The sequence below is a fragment of the Mastomys coucha genome, unplaced genomic scaffold (genome assembly GCF_008632895.1).
Source record: "Mastomys coucha isolate ucsf_1 unplaced genomic scaffold, UCSF_Mcou_1 pScaffold23, whole genome shotgun sequence".
NCBI lineage: Eukaryota > Metazoa > Chordata > Mammalia > Rodentia > Muridae > Mastomys > Mastomys coucha.
The window spans coordinates 89,423,771-89,441,260 of record NW_022196906.1 but is presented as its reverse complement, the minus strand read 5'-3'; the positions used below and the strand labels follow the sequence as shown (position 1 = coordinate 89,441,260).

At 36.4% G+C, this 17,490-nt stretch overlaps 1 protein-coding gene across 1 annotated transcript in view; it reads right to left on the bottom strand.

Moving 5' to 3' along the window:
* Atr (ATR serine/threonine kinase) overlaps window positions 1-17,490 on the bottom strand; it is a 98,634-nt gene that overhangs the window by 59,505 nt on the left and 21,639 nt on the right. The window contains exons 16-21 of the mRNA XM_031344052.1: window positions 14,910-15,095; window positions 13,355-13,447; window positions 10,887-11,017; window positions 7,963-8,106; window positions 4,879-4,972; window positions 3,688-3,813 (exon numbers count right to left, since the gene is read on the bottom strand). Coding sequence (XP_031199912.1) covers window positions 3,688-3,813; window positions 4,879-4,972; window positions 7,963-8,106; window positions 10,887-11,017; window positions 13,355-13,447; window positions 14,910-15,095 — 774 coding nt within the window. The remainder of the gene's footprint in view (window positions 1-3,687; window positions 3,814-4,878; window positions 4,973-7,962; window positions 8,107-10,886; window positions 11,018-13,354; window positions 13,448-14,909; window positions 15,096-17,490) is intronic.

Below are 17,490 nucleotides of genomic sequence, written 5' to 3'. Positions count from 1 at the left end.
AAAAAAAAAAAAAAAGAAAAAAGAAAAGACATAACCAAGAAGATATGAACCACAGGTAACTGAACTCAAGAAGCCAATTGAAAACAATGAACAAATTATGGATTATTAGAATACATTTGACTAAAAAATTTAAGTGCCATTGATAAACCATCAAGTAATTAGTATCTTATGAAGATGCCAAAGTAATATAACAGAACTCATATTTAAAGCTAATTCAAGAGAGCTTTCTGGAAATAAAATATCTAATATTAAATACTGAAATACTCCATTTTATACAAAGAAAATACCAAGTCAACTCAGATAAGTCATAGAGTTTAATAATGTAGAAAATCAGAGCTTTAAGACAAAATAATGAAAATTTGTTTAATTTTTTAGACTTATTTAAATATATACACATTTTATATAATATATACATTATATACATTTTTTGAAAGATTTGCTTTATTTCTATTGGGGAAAGGAATAGGACAGATATAACTGTTATCCAGTCTGCTGTCCATTGGGTACACACATACCCACACACATACATATACATACACAGCAAAAGTTCCTCCCCCAAAAAACAAAGACCACCCTCAAACTGTACCAATACTTCATATTTTGACCAAAAGAATAGCTTCTGGGAAGAAGTGCAAAATGTAAAATCAAACGACTGAGGAATGCTGAGCAAACAGCATGATTAATATACAAAACATTTAAGAAATGAATGTTGAAATGTTGAAAGTTCCAGGCCAGCCAAGGGTATTTAGTAAGACCTCAAAATAAAGAAAGTTAAAAAAAAAAAAAAAAATCCAAGCATGGAATCTCAGCACTTGAAAGGGTGGCTGAGGCAGGAAAGATTGCTTAAGACCAGCCTAAGGTACAGTGTGAGAACTTGTCTCAAAGAAAAAAAGTCTTTCAGTTTGTGATAATTCTTTCTTAAAAACCAAAAATGTAAATGAAAACTAGATTTAGCATTATAGTCTAAATTAAGAATTTCAAATATTTGCAAATTCAGAAAAAAAATGAATGAGAATTTTAATTTTAATCAGAGAGTGCTGGACAGATGGCTATCTGGTTAATAGTGATTGCTGTCAGTTGTGAAGACCAGAGTTCAGATCCCAACACTAACATAAAAAGTCACAAATTCTAAGTACGCCTATAATCCCAGCTCTAACTTGGAGGAGAAAGAATTGTTGGGGTTTGTTGGTTTTCAGCTTAGCCTAGAAAACTTGAGCCCTAGGTACAAGAAGACCTTGCCTCAAAGGAATAGGTGGAAAGTGATGAAAAAGAATATCCAATGCCCTCTTCTGGCATTGTACATGTACATACACTAATGTGGCAGACTCACACACATACACAAATGAATGAACTTTAGAAAAATAAAGTTAAATAAGTGAGATTAAAAGACATAACCAAGCCGGGCGGTGGTGGCGCACTCCTTTAAAATTAAATGCTAGGGTAGAGCAGGCTGGCCCTGAACTCATAGAGATCCACTTGCTTCTGCCTTCTCAGTGCTGGGACTAATGGCACGCAGCACCACAGCTAACTTTCTTATATGTAATTTTTCTATTCATACTGTGAACCCTCCATATAGGCTGTAACAGTAAGCATCTTGTAATGCCCTTAGGATTTTCATAAATAAATAAATAAACAAACAACAATGCCAGCATAGTAAAGCTATTTGTTTAAAAATAAAGCACAATTTCATTTTTTGTTTTTGGCATCAGAGGTAGGATTTGAAAATTTATTTCTACAAGACCTTTAAGTCTTCCCCTTGTTTTTTTCTTTTTGTTTATAACAAGGTCTCTATAGCATGCTTGCTCCTCTTTCCTATTCTTTTACCTCTCCCAGAGACAATGACTGTCTGAGTCTTAGCATCTAAATACTTTCCAGTACCTTTTATGCAGAAAGTACCCGGAAGGCATCTCCAGTGTTGTTATACGTGGAGTGAAGCCATCCTTCTCTTTATACAGATTGGTCAGATTCTCAGGCTCCTGTCTTCTAGTGATATTTAAAGTGTGGATTATGTTTAGATTTTATGTGCTTTCCATGTTGCTACTTTTTGTTTGTAGGGTTTCTCTGTGAAGCCTTGGCTATCCTGGAATTCACTCTGTAGGCCAGGCTAGCCTCTGGCTCGTGAGAGCTGGGATTAAAGGTGTTTAATCCCACTGCCCAATTTCTGTTGTTGGCGAGATGGAGAGCTGATTCAGGCATTTATCTTTATTCTAGGACAATCTAGAAGTCTCTAGCATTTAATTTTAAATGAATTCTTCTCTGCTTTTAAATAATTAGAAAATATGACTTTTTGTTTGTTTTTCGAGACAGGGTTTCTCTGTGTAGCTCTGGCTGTCCTGGAACTCACTCTGTAGACCAGGCTGGCCTAGAACTCAGAAATCCACCTGCCTCTGCCTCCCAAGTGCTAGGATTAAAGGTGTGCATCACCACTGCCTGGTAGTAAATATGACTTTTAAATAGAATTCTGAATTCCCATAAAAAGTAATTATTAATTTGTGCTTATTATAGTTTTCTTATATTTCTGGAATTTGCCCAAAAAGACTCCTTTAGTATGAGTAGCACAACTGGAAGGATGGAAAAAAGTAACAGAGGGAAGGATGAAAGCGGGGAAAAAGGAAAGAGAAGTGTCATCATGGTGGTATAAACCTGTAATTCTCTCTCTCAAGAAGCTGAGGCAAAAATATCATGAGTTCAAGGCCATTTTTGGCTCTACTCAAAGTTTGAGGCTAGTTTGGGCTACTCAAAACCAAATGAACAAAAACTAATAAAGTTAGCTTAGTTCAATTAAAAAATATTAAATTGCTAAAATTTTATATGACAGATATCAATGGGGTAAACACATAAAGAAGAAGAAGAATCACATAAATTACTGATATACTAACATCCAAATTCCTACTTGTAATAAAGTCATCATGGCTGGGGAGACGACTCAGTGAGTTAAAACTGCTTACTATGCAAGCATGAGGACCTGAGTTCAAACATCTAACACTCACTTTAAAAAGTGGGAAATGAACCAAGGAGTACACATGGCTCCAGCTGCATATGTAGTACAGGATGGCCTTGTCAGGCATCAATGGGAGGAGAAGTCCTTGGTCCTATGAAGGCCCCAGTGTAGGGGAATCGAGGGAGAAGAGGCAGGATTGGGTGGGTGGGTGGAGGAAGACTCTCATAGAAGCAGGGTGAGGGCGGATAGGATAGGGGGTTTCTGGGAGGGGCTGGTAAACCAGGTAAGGGGATAACATGAGATATAAATAAAGAAAATATCCAATAAAAAAGTATATATTTTTAAATAAATAAATAGATTTAAATATTTATTATTTATTTTAAATAAATAAAGTGGGAAATGGTTGTACATGGCTGGAAACCCAGAATTGGGAGGCAGAGACAGGAGGGTACCAGAAGCTCCATAGACAGCCAACCCAGCCTAAACAGTGAGTTTTCAGTTTAGTGAGAGACCATCTTAGAAAGCAGAGTGATAGAGTAAGACATCTGCACACATGAGGATGTACCACATACATGGCACATAAATGTTTTTCAGTCAGATCTGATAATCTAGGTAAAATAAAAATGTGTAAGCATGAAGACTAAATCTTTTGAGTTCTCAAGCAAAAATACCCATCCATCATTTTTTCTTTAAATTCCCAATAGATTTTTTTAAATATATAATTTGAATTATATCACTTTGCATACCTGATTTTTGTACAAGGTTTCCTTCAAGCTGGTAAGAGCATGAATTCGAACATCGACATTTTCATGTTGAATTGCTTTCATAGATAGCTGAAGAGTAGTTTGAAGATCAGTACTCTCAGAGGTTTCCTATGCAAAGGCAGAGAATCATTCCTTATTAACTATCCTAACATCTGAAAGGTCTGTATTCTCTATATAACCAGTCAGTATTAAAATAACCAAAGTATAACCCAACCAAAATTTTTCCCATCCCTTTCTTTGCAAAGTCTATGTCATCAGTGTAATTTTTTTTTTTATGGAAAATCATTTTTATTCTAAAATCTTTAGAACTAGAGATTTTCTTCCAATTGAATAAAAAATTTCTTATCTAAAATAAGTGCATCTTGATAATGATGATGAAAAGGTACAAGACTCCCTAACTTACGGACACTACATAAAGACGCTGAGGCAGATCTGTGGACAAGAGACAATACTGCTCAGTCCTTTCACTCCTCACATTCTAGTTTCTGTCATGAAATTCTATGAAATCACAGTATTTTCATGATTTTAGAAAGTTTGTAAGATTTCACGATGATCAAGAATCATTTAGAGCAGACACAATGCTATCATTGTATAACCATGGTGACAACATGAGATAACTGGAATCATCCTACATTTTCCCTCTCGGGAATGTAGAGAGGATGGCCTCTATCTAATGCTAATCTGTCTCTCGCCTAAATAGATGTGGTGGCAGTGTATGACCATAATTCTAGCACTTGGAATGGTAGGCAGGCAGATGAGGTGTTCAAGACCAGCCCCAGCTACATAATGTTATTTGAAGACAGCCTCAGCTACAAAAGACGGTCACAAAACAAAGCAAAACAAAAAAAAACAAAACAAATAAATTTAAATGACAAAACTTCCCTCCCAAAGTCACTGATTTGCAGTACTACTATCTAATCACCATGGTTATATTTCTATTATTATTATTTTTTTTAAAGACAGAGTTTTCTATATCATCTTGGCTGGAACTCACTAGGAATATGCTGGCCTCAAACTTATGGAGATCCTCCTGGCTCTGCTTTCAGAACGCTGGGATTATATGCATAAGCTGACACACTCTCCTTTGATGGTAAAGGATCTTTTTAGTATACTGGAATCAGGTACAATTTTATATTCAATATCTTCCATACTATAAGTAAAGAAATGAAATACCTTTCTATATTCCTGGAGAACTGCTTTTATCTTTTCTAATTCTGGATGATCAGGCAAAAAATATATTTCATGAAGAAAATCTTGCACACCATCCCTAATAGTTAGAAAGCATTATTTGTAAGTATATCAATATAAAAGTTGAAGGTAAAGCTATAAAATTCATACTTAAAAGCTCATTGTGATTATTCACATGCAAAGTAATCTTCCTGGCCATGTCTAGAGTCCCAGCTAAATTAATACTAGCAATTATTCTAGGAATAATTCAGAGGTAGAGTGACTGCTTAGCATGCACAAGGCCTGGACTCAATCTCTAGTATCACAAATTAAATAAAAATAAAAATAAATTAAGATATTTAATAATGGCAAATAATCACAGCTATGAAAATCATCCTTGGTAGTCTGTTTTATCAGTGGCCCATAATAAACCATGCTTGTCAGTATGAACATTCATATATATAGTACCTTGTTCTTTAACCAAGACTGGGTATGAGAATTCCTTTAGCAAATACATATGCTACATATTTGCTAAATACATGTGCTAAATACATGTGGTAGAAGATTGGCTGTGGATAGAAATGGGCTTAGGCCTAGCAGTCTCCATTTTTGAGCTCAGGAAAATACTGGTCACTATGGAAGAAATCTGGCTATCAACATGTACAGGACACACAAAGAGAAGAGCTCTGACTTTGCATGGCCAGGGAAGAGTTCACTTCAGTCTACCTTCAAATGTGGCCATACCCAGAAGAAATAAGTTGAACTCAGCCTAAACTATAAATTTATGAGCAAATAAAGATATTCACAGTTCCTAAGGCACCATATTTGCAGTAATTTGTAAAAGCAGGAAGTAGTGAAATCAATCCCCAAATACAAAATTTTATAAAGAAGTTTTAGAGAAAATATGAAAATAATAATTATTGATACTATAAGTTTTGCTTAAATTATAATAAATAGTCTTTGTAGGTTTAAATATATTTTTAAATTCTAGTCTTTACTAAAAAGAAGCCAGAAGTAGCTATTATGTGGGCTGTTAGACTCCAAGTTCTGTGCTAGACTTGGGATGAAACAATAAACAAATCCAGAACAATTCATTCACTCAGGGAAGTGGAGCGTCTATTTAGCACCAAGTGAAAGAAAATTTTTCTTATGACATGCAAAAGTTAGAAAAGTTATTCTACCATTCATAAGAGACCATGAACATATGTATACTAGTATAACAACTGAAAAGAAATTTGATTTTATTGCTCTAGTATATAGGAAACTAACAAAACAAAACAAACAAAAAAACCCTAAAGGTATTTCCAATGAATAAAAAGATATTGTTACTTGTGTGTTTTCATGCCAGAATGGTTACTGGAATAGACTAAAGGAGTGGCAACAGCATATGGGTAGGCAGGTGTGCAGTGCTTACATCCTAAGTGTTCAGAAGAAATGAGTTATGATATAGAGCAGTTAGTTAAGTTACAGAAAAAAGGCTTGAAGTATGATGGAAGATATTTTACATTAAAAAGCAGCATGAGTGAAAATTTAAGTGTGGATAAAATGTGGTCTGCTCTGTCACTCGTTCATGTTCTCTAGAGCCTCCTGCTACAGTCATCAGTGCGACTGGAAAATCAGTAGAAAAAAAATGTCAAGAGGTAAGATGTGTCCAGCTTTAAAGGTCAAGCTAACCAACTTGCAATTCAATATTTAGAAAACAGAGACCCAGAGAACATCTGTCTATGCTGAAATAAAACATATAAAGAAATGTTTTTTTAAGAAACAAAAATGCTGAACCGGGCAGTGGTGGCGCACGCCTTTAATCCCAGCACTTGGGAGGCAGAGGCAGGTGGATTTCTGAGTTCAAGGCCAGCCTGGTCTACAGAGTGAGTTCCAGGACAGCCAGGGATATACAGAGAAACCCTGTCTCAAAAAAAAAAAAAAAAAAAAAAAAAAAAAAAAAAGCCATAAATGTCTAAAATAAGGGAAGCTGGTTCAAAGGTAATGGGATGAAACAGGGGTTATAAGTTACTAAGGAGGCATGGTGCAGAAAGTGCTAAGTATCCCTCCTAACCTTCCTTAGGGATTTGATTTACTTAAGCAATGTGAAATGGGGCTGGCGTGATGGCTCAGCAGGTAAGAGCACTGACTGCTCTTCTGAAGGTCCTGAGTTCAAATCCCAGCCAACCACATGGTGGCTCACAACCACCTATAATGAGATCTGATGCCCTTTTCTGGTGCATCTGAAGTCAGCTACAGTGAATTACGCCAGAGTAAGCAGGGCCGTCCTGAGTTCAATTCCCAGCGGCCACATGAGGACTCACAGCCATCTGTACAGCTACAGTGTACTCATACACATAAATAAATAAATTTAAAAAAAAAAATAAGAAAGGTGAAATGACCTTTACCAACTGAAAATCAGTGAGAAAAATTTTAATTATTGATCTATTAATGAGTTTCAAATATATTTAAAATAGAAACAAGACCCATTGAAAATTCAACTATTTAATAAGTAGTTATATACCAGTAATTTTTCCCCAAGGACTTGACTATTAAAATAGTAATTTATATTATCAAAAAATACTAATACTTTGAGACATAAAAATACATTTTTAACTGTTTTAGGGTGGAGAGGTTGCTCGTGTGGTAAAGCCCTTGCTGTGTAAGACTGAGGACGTAAGTTGGATCCCCAAGCAACCACAGGGAAGTGTGTGCTGTAAATTCCAGTTCCAAACAAGCAAAGACAAGCAGACTCTTGGGGCTTTGCTGGCTAGCTGGACTAGAGAAATCAGTCAGTTTTTTGAATGACTTTGTCTCAAAAAGTAAGGTGGTGCCATTTAATCCTAGTATCCGGGAGGCAGATACAGGAAGATTTCTGTGCGTTTGAGGCCAGACTTGTCTAAATAGTGAGGTCTGGAATAGCCACAGCTATATAGTAAGACCCTACTTCAAACAAACATTCAAACAAACAAACAAACAAAAAATAAATAAAGTGGATTGAGGAAGACATCCAATGTCAACTTTTAGTTTACACACGCACGCACACATGCACGCACGCACACACGCACTACTATTCTACTATTTTCTGATTAATTTTACTGCCAATACCTGTTTTCAATGATAAGGTAGTGAAAGATAGCAGCAGTTTCTTTAGGCTGCATGTGTATGAGAGGTAGCAAAGCCACTATGACATGACTGAGCAGGGGTCCCAGGTAAGCGTGATCCAGACAACGAACAAAGCAGTCCCATGCTCTAAGTGAAAAACAAAAATTAATTCAAATATTTTTATGTTTGTAAAGTACCATCAACTAGTTGTTAGCAGAATAATGATATATATTTATAAGAGATAAAGTAGCTTTTGATATAAAGATCAATGATACATACAAACACAGTTATATTAAGTAAAACAAAACTTAAAAATACCTACCAACCAACCAACCAACCAATCAAACAAATACCCAAAACAAATAAACACCGAGGTGAAACCAGTTTTTCATCACATGATCAGTATAAAAGAAAATTTGAATGTTATGTATTTATGCATCTGCTTACACAGATATCTATTAGGATAGTACAACTTAAGAAGATTTTTTAACGTTAGAATGCTGCAAATGTACAACACATTTAGAAGAAATTATATTTGGTGGTTGGATGTGGTGATTCACAACTCTAATCAAAACACTTGTAGGGTAACATCATAGAGTTCAAGGGCAGCCTGGGCTATGTAAGAACCTTAAAAATATTTTAAAAACAAAACTCAGTTTTCATCTTTCCATGAATTAGGAATAAAACACAACTTTTCCTTGTGATGCTGGGCAGTGAGAACAAGTCATAGTTTCTAGTCATAGGTTTCATGGAACCAAGGGGATGAACAATGGGTATTGTACTTAATAACATATTACTGTGTTCAGTAGACTAAATGAGATACTCAACACGTTATCACAAATAGGCTTTGTGTTACATGATTTTGGTCAACTGGAAGCTACTGTTAGTGTTCTAAGGTCATTTAAGCCAGGTTACATTAAGTTATGGTGTGGTAGGTTAAGTACATTAAAAATATGTCCTGGTATAGGTCTGTAATTCCAGAAATCAAGAGCCTGAAGTTGCTGTGTGGCCAAATACATACAAAAAGACAAAACCAAACCAAACCAAACCAAACCAAAAAACCCAAACAACAAAATCAAACAAACATACAAACAAAACCCTCAAAAGACAGATGTGGTGGCACACACCTATATTCCCAGCTCTGCCCACACAGAAAGTTCCAGGCCAGCCTAGGAACTATGGAAGATCAAAGAGGTGGGTGAGGAAGTATGCTGGCTGGTTTATGCCAACTTGATATAAGCTAGAATCATCTAGGAAGAGGGGATCACAACTGAGAAAATGCTCCCAAGAGACCAGCCTGTGGACAAGATTACAGTACGTTTCATGATTGATGTGGGTGGGTCCATACCATATAGGGTGGTGCCATCCCTGCGTGAGTGGTTCCAGATGGTATAAGAAAGCAGCCTGAGCAAGCTATGACAAGCAATCTAATAAGCAGCACTCCTTGATGACTTGTTTCAGTTTCCACCTCCAGGTTCTTGCCTTGCTTGAGTTCCTGCCCTGACTTTACACAGTGAACTAGAGAGTTAAAAGCTATTACAGCAATAGAAATCCTAATGAGACCAAAAAATGGTACCAGAATCATGCTGTGAATTACTGCTGTGACAGATCTGGTCACTGAGTTTTGGGGAAGATTGTAGTGTTATTTGAACTTTGGAATGGAAAAGCTGTTGAGTGCTCAGAGTGCAGAGGGCTGTTCAGTGGGAAGGTAAGTGTGCTGAGAGCAGTGCAGATGAAGGAGGCCTGACTTATAAAGCTTCAGATGAAATCAAAGACTCTATTGAGACCATTTATGTTTTGAACTAAAAATCTGCAGTTTGGTTAGCTAGGGCTGAGACCAATACTACTGAAGTAAAACCTTTGCTTAACAAGGTCAGCTGACTCTGGTTAGTTGGATCTGAGAAATTAGTACTGATTTAAAAAAAAAAAAAAAGATCAGCATCCTTTTTTTGTTTGTTTGTTTTTTTCGAGACAGGGTTTCTCTGTGTAGCTCTGAAGACCAGGCTGTCCTCGAACTCAGAAATAAAGATCAGCATCCTTAAGGACCATTAATCTGGGAATATTTTCTCATGCTTAGCATAGAGAAACTGTGTGCCAAAGGGGCCAAGGCTGCACCTCATGCTGGCAGCTGAACTTGGTAGTGAAAGAGTCACATATTAGCTACAGGTTTTGAAGGAATGCAGTGATCATGGGAGAGTAGCTGAGGCTTGGCACTATGTGGCAGAGTTAGGTTCCCTGAAAAGAGCAAAAAAGAGAGTCAGCAGGCAAAGGAGAAGTCCATTTTAGAGATAGCTGTATCATGGGACAACTATGAGGACAGCAGCAGCTGTGAAGTGGTGCCAGCCTAAGTCTAGATGACAAACTGCATGTGCTATGAATGGCAGAGCCAGAGGAGTATGCCTGTCTAAGTCCTTGGAGTCTAGAACAGCATGGGTAAATCCCAGACACTGGACACTGAGTTAGGAGTTTGGCTTTGATTTGTTCAATGTGACTGTGCTCTGGTTCTCCTTCTTATAGTAAGAAAGTATGTAACTTATTTTTGACTTTATAGAAGCCCACAGTTAAGGGACTTTGAAATTTTAGAGAGACTTAAATGTTTTAAAGAAATTAACTTTTAAAGTGTTTGGAATTTTAAAGACTGGGACTTTTAAAAGTTAGAATGTTTTATATGTGACATTAATTATACCACCTTTGGGATGTTCAAGAAAAAAAGGTTATGACTTAATAAGTGTTGTGTTTGTGCAACAAGTTGACAATGGGTCAATTGTGCTGGCTAGTTTAATGCCAACTTGACACTAACTAGAGTTATTTAGGAAAAGAACACCTTAATTGAAAAAAATGTTCCCATCAGGTCAGCCTGTTATAAGAACTCAAGTTAGAATTATCTAGAAATACAAGAAAACATTTTAAATATGATGATTATATACCTGCAGCATAACTCAGGAAAATCATCCTTGAATCTAAGACCAGTTCTCAGTGTGGTCATCATTTTTACTCTCACAGAACTGACATGTCTAGGTCCCATCAACTTCATCAAAGACATCAAACTAGTCAAGGCCTACAAAGAAAGTAGTGTTTGTTAAAAAAAAAGAACTTATAAACAAGATGCCAGAAAAAAGACAAGTAATAGAAACAACTATTTCCTACCTAAATGTCAAGGTATCAATGTACATGACACAAAAGGTCTAATAAATGCTGGCCAATTTTTTTGGTCAAGTTATAAGAGAACCAAGAATCTGAAAAACACAAATTGCATTCTTATTTTTGTTTCCCTTGAAGTTGTACTCCTACTATTGCCCAATAAATCTTGAAATTTGCAAAGGATATAAAACATCTTAATTTTTTTCAAATATGTTTCATATCCGTAGTGTAAATACAGATATAGATTAACTTGAAGTTATTTATAATTTAAGCAGAATGTTTCATAATGGTCAATAATGGTCTTTAATGATACTAAATTCAAGATGTTCTGAATTTAATACAACAAACAACTGCCAGATAGTCTTACAATAGAAGCAGACTGAGAACTGCATCAATAGTTCTAGGTTCTAATGAACAGATAGAGAAAGTCTCTGGTTAATTTTTTGCAATACTGTCATAGTTAGGGGTTACTATTCCTGTGTTTAAACACCATGGCCAAAACAATTTGGACAGAAAAGGATTTATTTGGCTTATGTTTCCACTTCACTGTTCATCGCTGAAAGAAGTCAGGACAGGAACTCAAATGAGGCAGGAACCTGGAGGCAGGAGCTAATGCAGAGGCCATGGATGAGTGATACATACTGACTTGCTCCTCAGGGTTTGCTCAGCCTGCTTTCTTATAGGACTCTTCATCACGGATCACCAATTAAGAAAATGCCCTACAGGCTTGGCTACAGCCTGATCTTATGGAGTTTTTTCCTAAACTGAGGATCCCTCCTCGACAATGATTTATACCTGTGTCAAGATGACATAAAACTAGCCAGCACATGTACCAAAACATGGGGGCCCTTTATGGCTTTATAACATAAATTTCCTTACAGCTATCCATTCTTTCACTTAGCGAAGCCATATAGATGGGATAGAAGTTACTGAAAATTTACTAGTTAAAACTGAAATTATAGGCATTGACTGTTAAAATTTGTAGCTAAATTTTGCTCTGTCTTACCTGGATATTTAAAGTTATCAGAAGGGGAATGCATTCTGAAATAAAAGATGCTACTGGGCCTGGAAAGTGGCTCCTCAGGTAAAAGCTTGCTGCCAAGCCTGACAACCTAGTTCTAGCCCTAAAACTCATATAGTAGAAGGAGTATAATGATTCATGCATGTTGTCCTATGACATCTATGTGAGCACTATTGCACACTCATGCTAACACACATATACACTAAGAACCGAAATACCAATAGTAGACTCAGGTGAGCCAATAAAATTCAATTATACAAGCCGAGTGGTGGCCGAGCGGTGGTGGCGCATGCCTTTAATCCTTTAATCCCAGCACTTGGAAGGCAGAGGAGGGCAGATTTCTGAGTTCAAGGCCAGGCTGGTCTACAGAGTGAGGTCCAGGACAGCTAGGGCTATACAGACAAACCCTGTCTCGAAAAACCAAAAAAAAAAAAAAAAAAAAAAAAAAAATAATAATAATAATAATAATAATAATAATTGAATAATAATAATAATAATAATTGAATTATACACCCGATATTCAAGCTTTCAGTTACTGCTGGCTTATGTCTTCAACTGTGCTAGATGTCATGACAGCATGGATCTGCAGACATTAGTATTATCACCTGACAAGTAGAAAGCTAGCTGAGCAAGGTGGCTGTCATAATCCCAGCATACAGGAGACTGAGGCAAGAGAATTACCAGAAGTTCAAAGGCACCCTGAGCTATAATAGTAAAAGTAGAGAGTTAACCTAGGTGACTCTGAACAAAGATACTGATTCTGAAATGTTCTTTGAATCTAGAATCAAGTTGTGGCTGCAGTTATATTATCTTTCTCTATTTAGTAACAGAGCCAACAAATTCTTTTGGATAGCTTGAGTTGGGTCTCCTAATTTGTACCATCAGTGAAAGAGCTGCCAAAGGTACAATTTCTATTTTTACAATATCTAAAGAACAAATACATGATATCCAGTAATAAATATGAAATGTTTGGTTGCTTTTCCTTTTTGACAGTCTCATGTTTAGTTAAGGCTTGCTTGGAACTCAATGTAGCCCAGGCAGACATTAAGCTCTGAGCTATCCTTTAGCCTCAGTCTTTCCAAATGCTGAAATTACAGGTGTGAGATATCACACCCAGCTTGTTCCATGACTTTTTATGCTTGAACATTTGCAACTAGAAGCAGAACTCATATTCCCTGAATATTTATTATGAATTTTATTCTAGTCTCTGGGAATTCAAATACCACTACTTACCATTTTCTTATCTTCAATGCCAACGCTGGAGCTCAGTAACTGCATATTAAAAAAGGCCAGAATGCCCAATAATTTTGGTTGCAAATAATCAGCCTATGGATTTAAAGAAAAGATGTTATATGTTTTACATATATTAAGTGTCTCTCTTCTTTTCCTCTGATTGGAGATTTACTACAAAACTCCTAGTGGGCAGCTTTCTATCAATGAACTACACCAGGCAGGAAAAATTGCAAGAAAAAGAGCTAGTGATGAGTAATAACTGAAATAAGTTCCAAGGTAGCATGGCTTAATGTTGAGGCACCTGATTTAGATTACCTTAGGGTTACACACATGGTTGAGGACAGATGAGGAAGAGTCTGTACTAGTATACAGTGAAGAGGAATTAGGCATCCATCTAGCATAGAGAAATTTTGCCAAGCAAAGAAATCATTTGTTTTTCAAGCCCAGATTTAGTTTTTGGTTTGTGAACTTTTTAAAAAAAAAGTCATTACTAGTTTTTTGAGATTAGCAAAATATTGGGTTTCAAATATATGTTTGTAAACTTGTAACTTAGATTGAAATTAAACTTTGGTATGAGAAACCACAATTCACTAATTATATGATTCTAAATAAAATGTAGGTATAGGTAGCACTCAAGTCTACATAAATATTCTGATTTCAAAGTTCTTAGCATCAAGTCAAACAGTACTTTGAATATGTATATCTGCCATTCACTAAATATATGTGTTTCTATACTATCATGCTAGGTACATGTGTTTAAGAAAAGCACTAGTATACATGACAAATTAGTAGGAGGCACTAAATAAATTCACACATAAAATATGTCTGTGATAAGGGCAATAAGAAAATAAACATGAGCACATGATAGAAAATGGATAAATGAAGTTAGGTAGGGGTGATAAGGAAACTGTGAACAATAAAAAAATCCAGGGAACTATTAATGTAAGTACGGAGACCACCTAAAGCCAACAACTACAAATCTGAAAGTTTGCCATTTTTAAGAAACAGATAGAGCTAAAGCAGTGAGAAGAACTGAACAAAAGGTAGAAAGGCACACACGTCACATGTGGTCTTACAGATTTTATTTGAAAGGCTCGTATTTGTTCTCAAGTTTTGGTTGAAGCAAATGAGTAGGTGATGGTACAAAGTACCACTGCCCAAAGTAGGGGACATTAGGGGAATCAAGTCAGGAAAAAATAATAAAGATTTCTTTGGGGGCTGAGGTTACACATGGATAGCTCAATAGTGAGGCACTTGCAGTGATGGGTGTCAACTAGACATAGGCTACAGTTATCTGAGAGGAGGAAATCTTAGTAAAGAAAATGCTTTCATAAAATGGGACTATAAGCAAGTATGTAGGGCATTTTCCTAATTAGTAATTAATGAGGGAGGTCCCACCTACAACTTTAACCTTTTCTAAAAAGAGGTTATCAATTAAACCTTAAAGAAATCCCTATGTTTGGAAAATAGGGGAGAGGAGTTTCCTCACCTTTATAAGTAAGGTATAGAAAAGGAGAAAACCAAACAAACTTATACCATGTACCACATCCCTTACCATCAGTTCAGGTGATGTGATATCTCGTGGTCCCTGATATGGATCATCACTAGATGCAAATGAGGCAAGTATTGACAAACCATTGAAAACTTGTTGATAATGTTCTCCAATACGCAGCAATAACTCATTATGCAATCCTTGAAAATCCTGTCTTAACAGGCTCCCCAACTCAATTTCTGTTTCATTCTAAAGATATTAAAAACATTTCCTCATATTAGCATCCAGATTTAAGTAGACTGATTTTTAATGTGTTTTTAGTAAATCAAGAGCTCTAGGTCAAGTGACACAGTTTAGTAATAGTACTAAGAAAGGACACTGGCAAAGGATTCTAATCTTATTCCCTCCTGATAGGTCTCCCTTGAACTGTACACAATGAAGTGTGAGTGATCAGACTTAATTTTGAAATGAAAATTAAAAAAGAAGTTTATGCTTGCCTAAGGTCTTTCTGCACCAGGAACACAGTATTTACAGATGCACAGACCCTAGGAGTAAGAACAGTGGTTCACAGCCAGAATGCTGGAGTTGAAACTCTGTCACTTATAGGGTGTCCTGTGATTTGGACAAGTTACCTAATCTAACCCTTCATTGCCTTAAGTGTCATCATCTGTAAAACAAAACACTGCCTGAACGTTTCTGAGCTCGGAATTCCCAAGATACAATCCACAAACTACAAGAAACTCAAGAAAGAAGACCAAACGTGGATACTTCGATCCTTCTTAGAAGGGGGAACAAAATATCCATGGAAGGAGTTGCAGAGACAAAGTGTGGAGCAGAAACTGAAGGAAGGACAATCCAGAAACTGCTCCACCTGGGAATCCTTCTCATGTTCAATCACCAAACCCAGACACTATTGTGGATGCCAGCAAGTGCTGGCTGACAGGAGCCTGATATAGCTGTCTCCTGAAAGGCTCTGCCAGTGCCCGACTAATACAGAAGTAAAGGCTCACAACCATCCATTGGACTGAGCACAAGGTCCCCAATGGAGGAACTAGAGAAAGGACCCAAGGAGCTGAAGGGTTTGCAGCCTCTTAGGACAAACAACAATATGAACTAACTAGTACACTCAGAGCTCCCAGGGACTCAACCACCAACCAAAGAGTACACATGGTGGGACTCATGGCTCTAGCAGCATGTGTATAGTAGAGGATGGCCTAGTCGGTCATCAATGGGAGGAGAGGCTCTTCGTCCTGTGAAGGTTCTATGCCCCAGTGTAGGGGAATGCCAGGGCCAGGAAGCGGGAGAGGGTGGGTTGGTGAGCAGGGAGAGAGGGAAGGGAACAGGTTTTTGTTTGTTTGTTTTGGGGGGGTAAACCTGGAAAGGGGATATCATTTGAAATGTAAATAAAGAAAATATCTCATAAAAATAAATTTAAAAAAGATAATAGATGTTTTTAAAAAAACAAAATACCCCACAAATACTAATTCTTTTGAACACCATCATGATACTAGAAGTAGAAAATTCCATACTTGACTTTAAAACACAAGTTGCTGTCAAAATGTGGGTACACTGAAAATATTGTATAAGATTAGCTTTGGGCTATACATTTAAGGTGTATGTGAAACAGGAATGAATTCTGTGTTTAGACATTGGTTTCATCCTCAAGGTATCTCATTTTATATATATGCAAATATTCCAAAATGAAAAAAAAAAAAAAAAACCTAAATCTAGTCTCAAGCATTTTGTATAAAAGATAAACTGTGCTCCCTCTATCTTGCCAAGTAACTTAAGTGACCCACATAGCATAGAGTTTTTGATATGTGGTTATGTACTCCATAAATACTGTCATTCTGTCTCTGTAACACAGGTTACAGAGATGAATGAAAACAATTAATAGTCATTTCTCCTTAAGTGAGAAGAGATCTGCTGTCCTCTTAGAGAAAAACAAAATTAAGGTCCTCTGTCCCCATAGTCTTATATTCCTCAAAGGTACTGCTGTTAATGTAAAACTAGAAGAAGTCTAAGCTATAATTTTAGACTTAAAAATTAGCCAGACATGCAAATTTAATAGCCTAAACCCATAATGAAATGAGGATAAAGTCCCAAAAGTTGTTCTCTGATCTCCACATATGCACAATGGACCATGAACTCTGTCTCTCTTTCCCACACACACTAAAATTTTAAGATTTATTTATTTTCTTATTATATATAAGAGTGTTTTGCCTATATAAAGTTATATGTTTATGGGTGCTTGGTGCCATAGAAGTCAGAAGAAGGTTTCAGATCTTCTGAATCTATGTTACAGGAAGATATGATCTGCCATGTGGGTGTTGGGAACTGAATGCAGGTCTTCTGTTATAACAAGTACTGTTGCCCTAAGCCATTTCTACCACCCCATAAAAATTTTAAGAGTTTAAGGTAGAAAGAATTATAATCATAGCAGCAAGTAAATAAGCCAAATACAGGCATACGACTAAAGATAGCAATCTCTTCCTATAATTGCTTGCAAAATATCAGCTAATTTATAACTATAGTTAGCACCAAATCTCTAAAATAAAATTATATAAAAACCTTAGGTCCATGAAAGGATGACTATCCTATCCCATCATAGTAACTGATAAGAAAAAAATATCCAAAAAAAAAA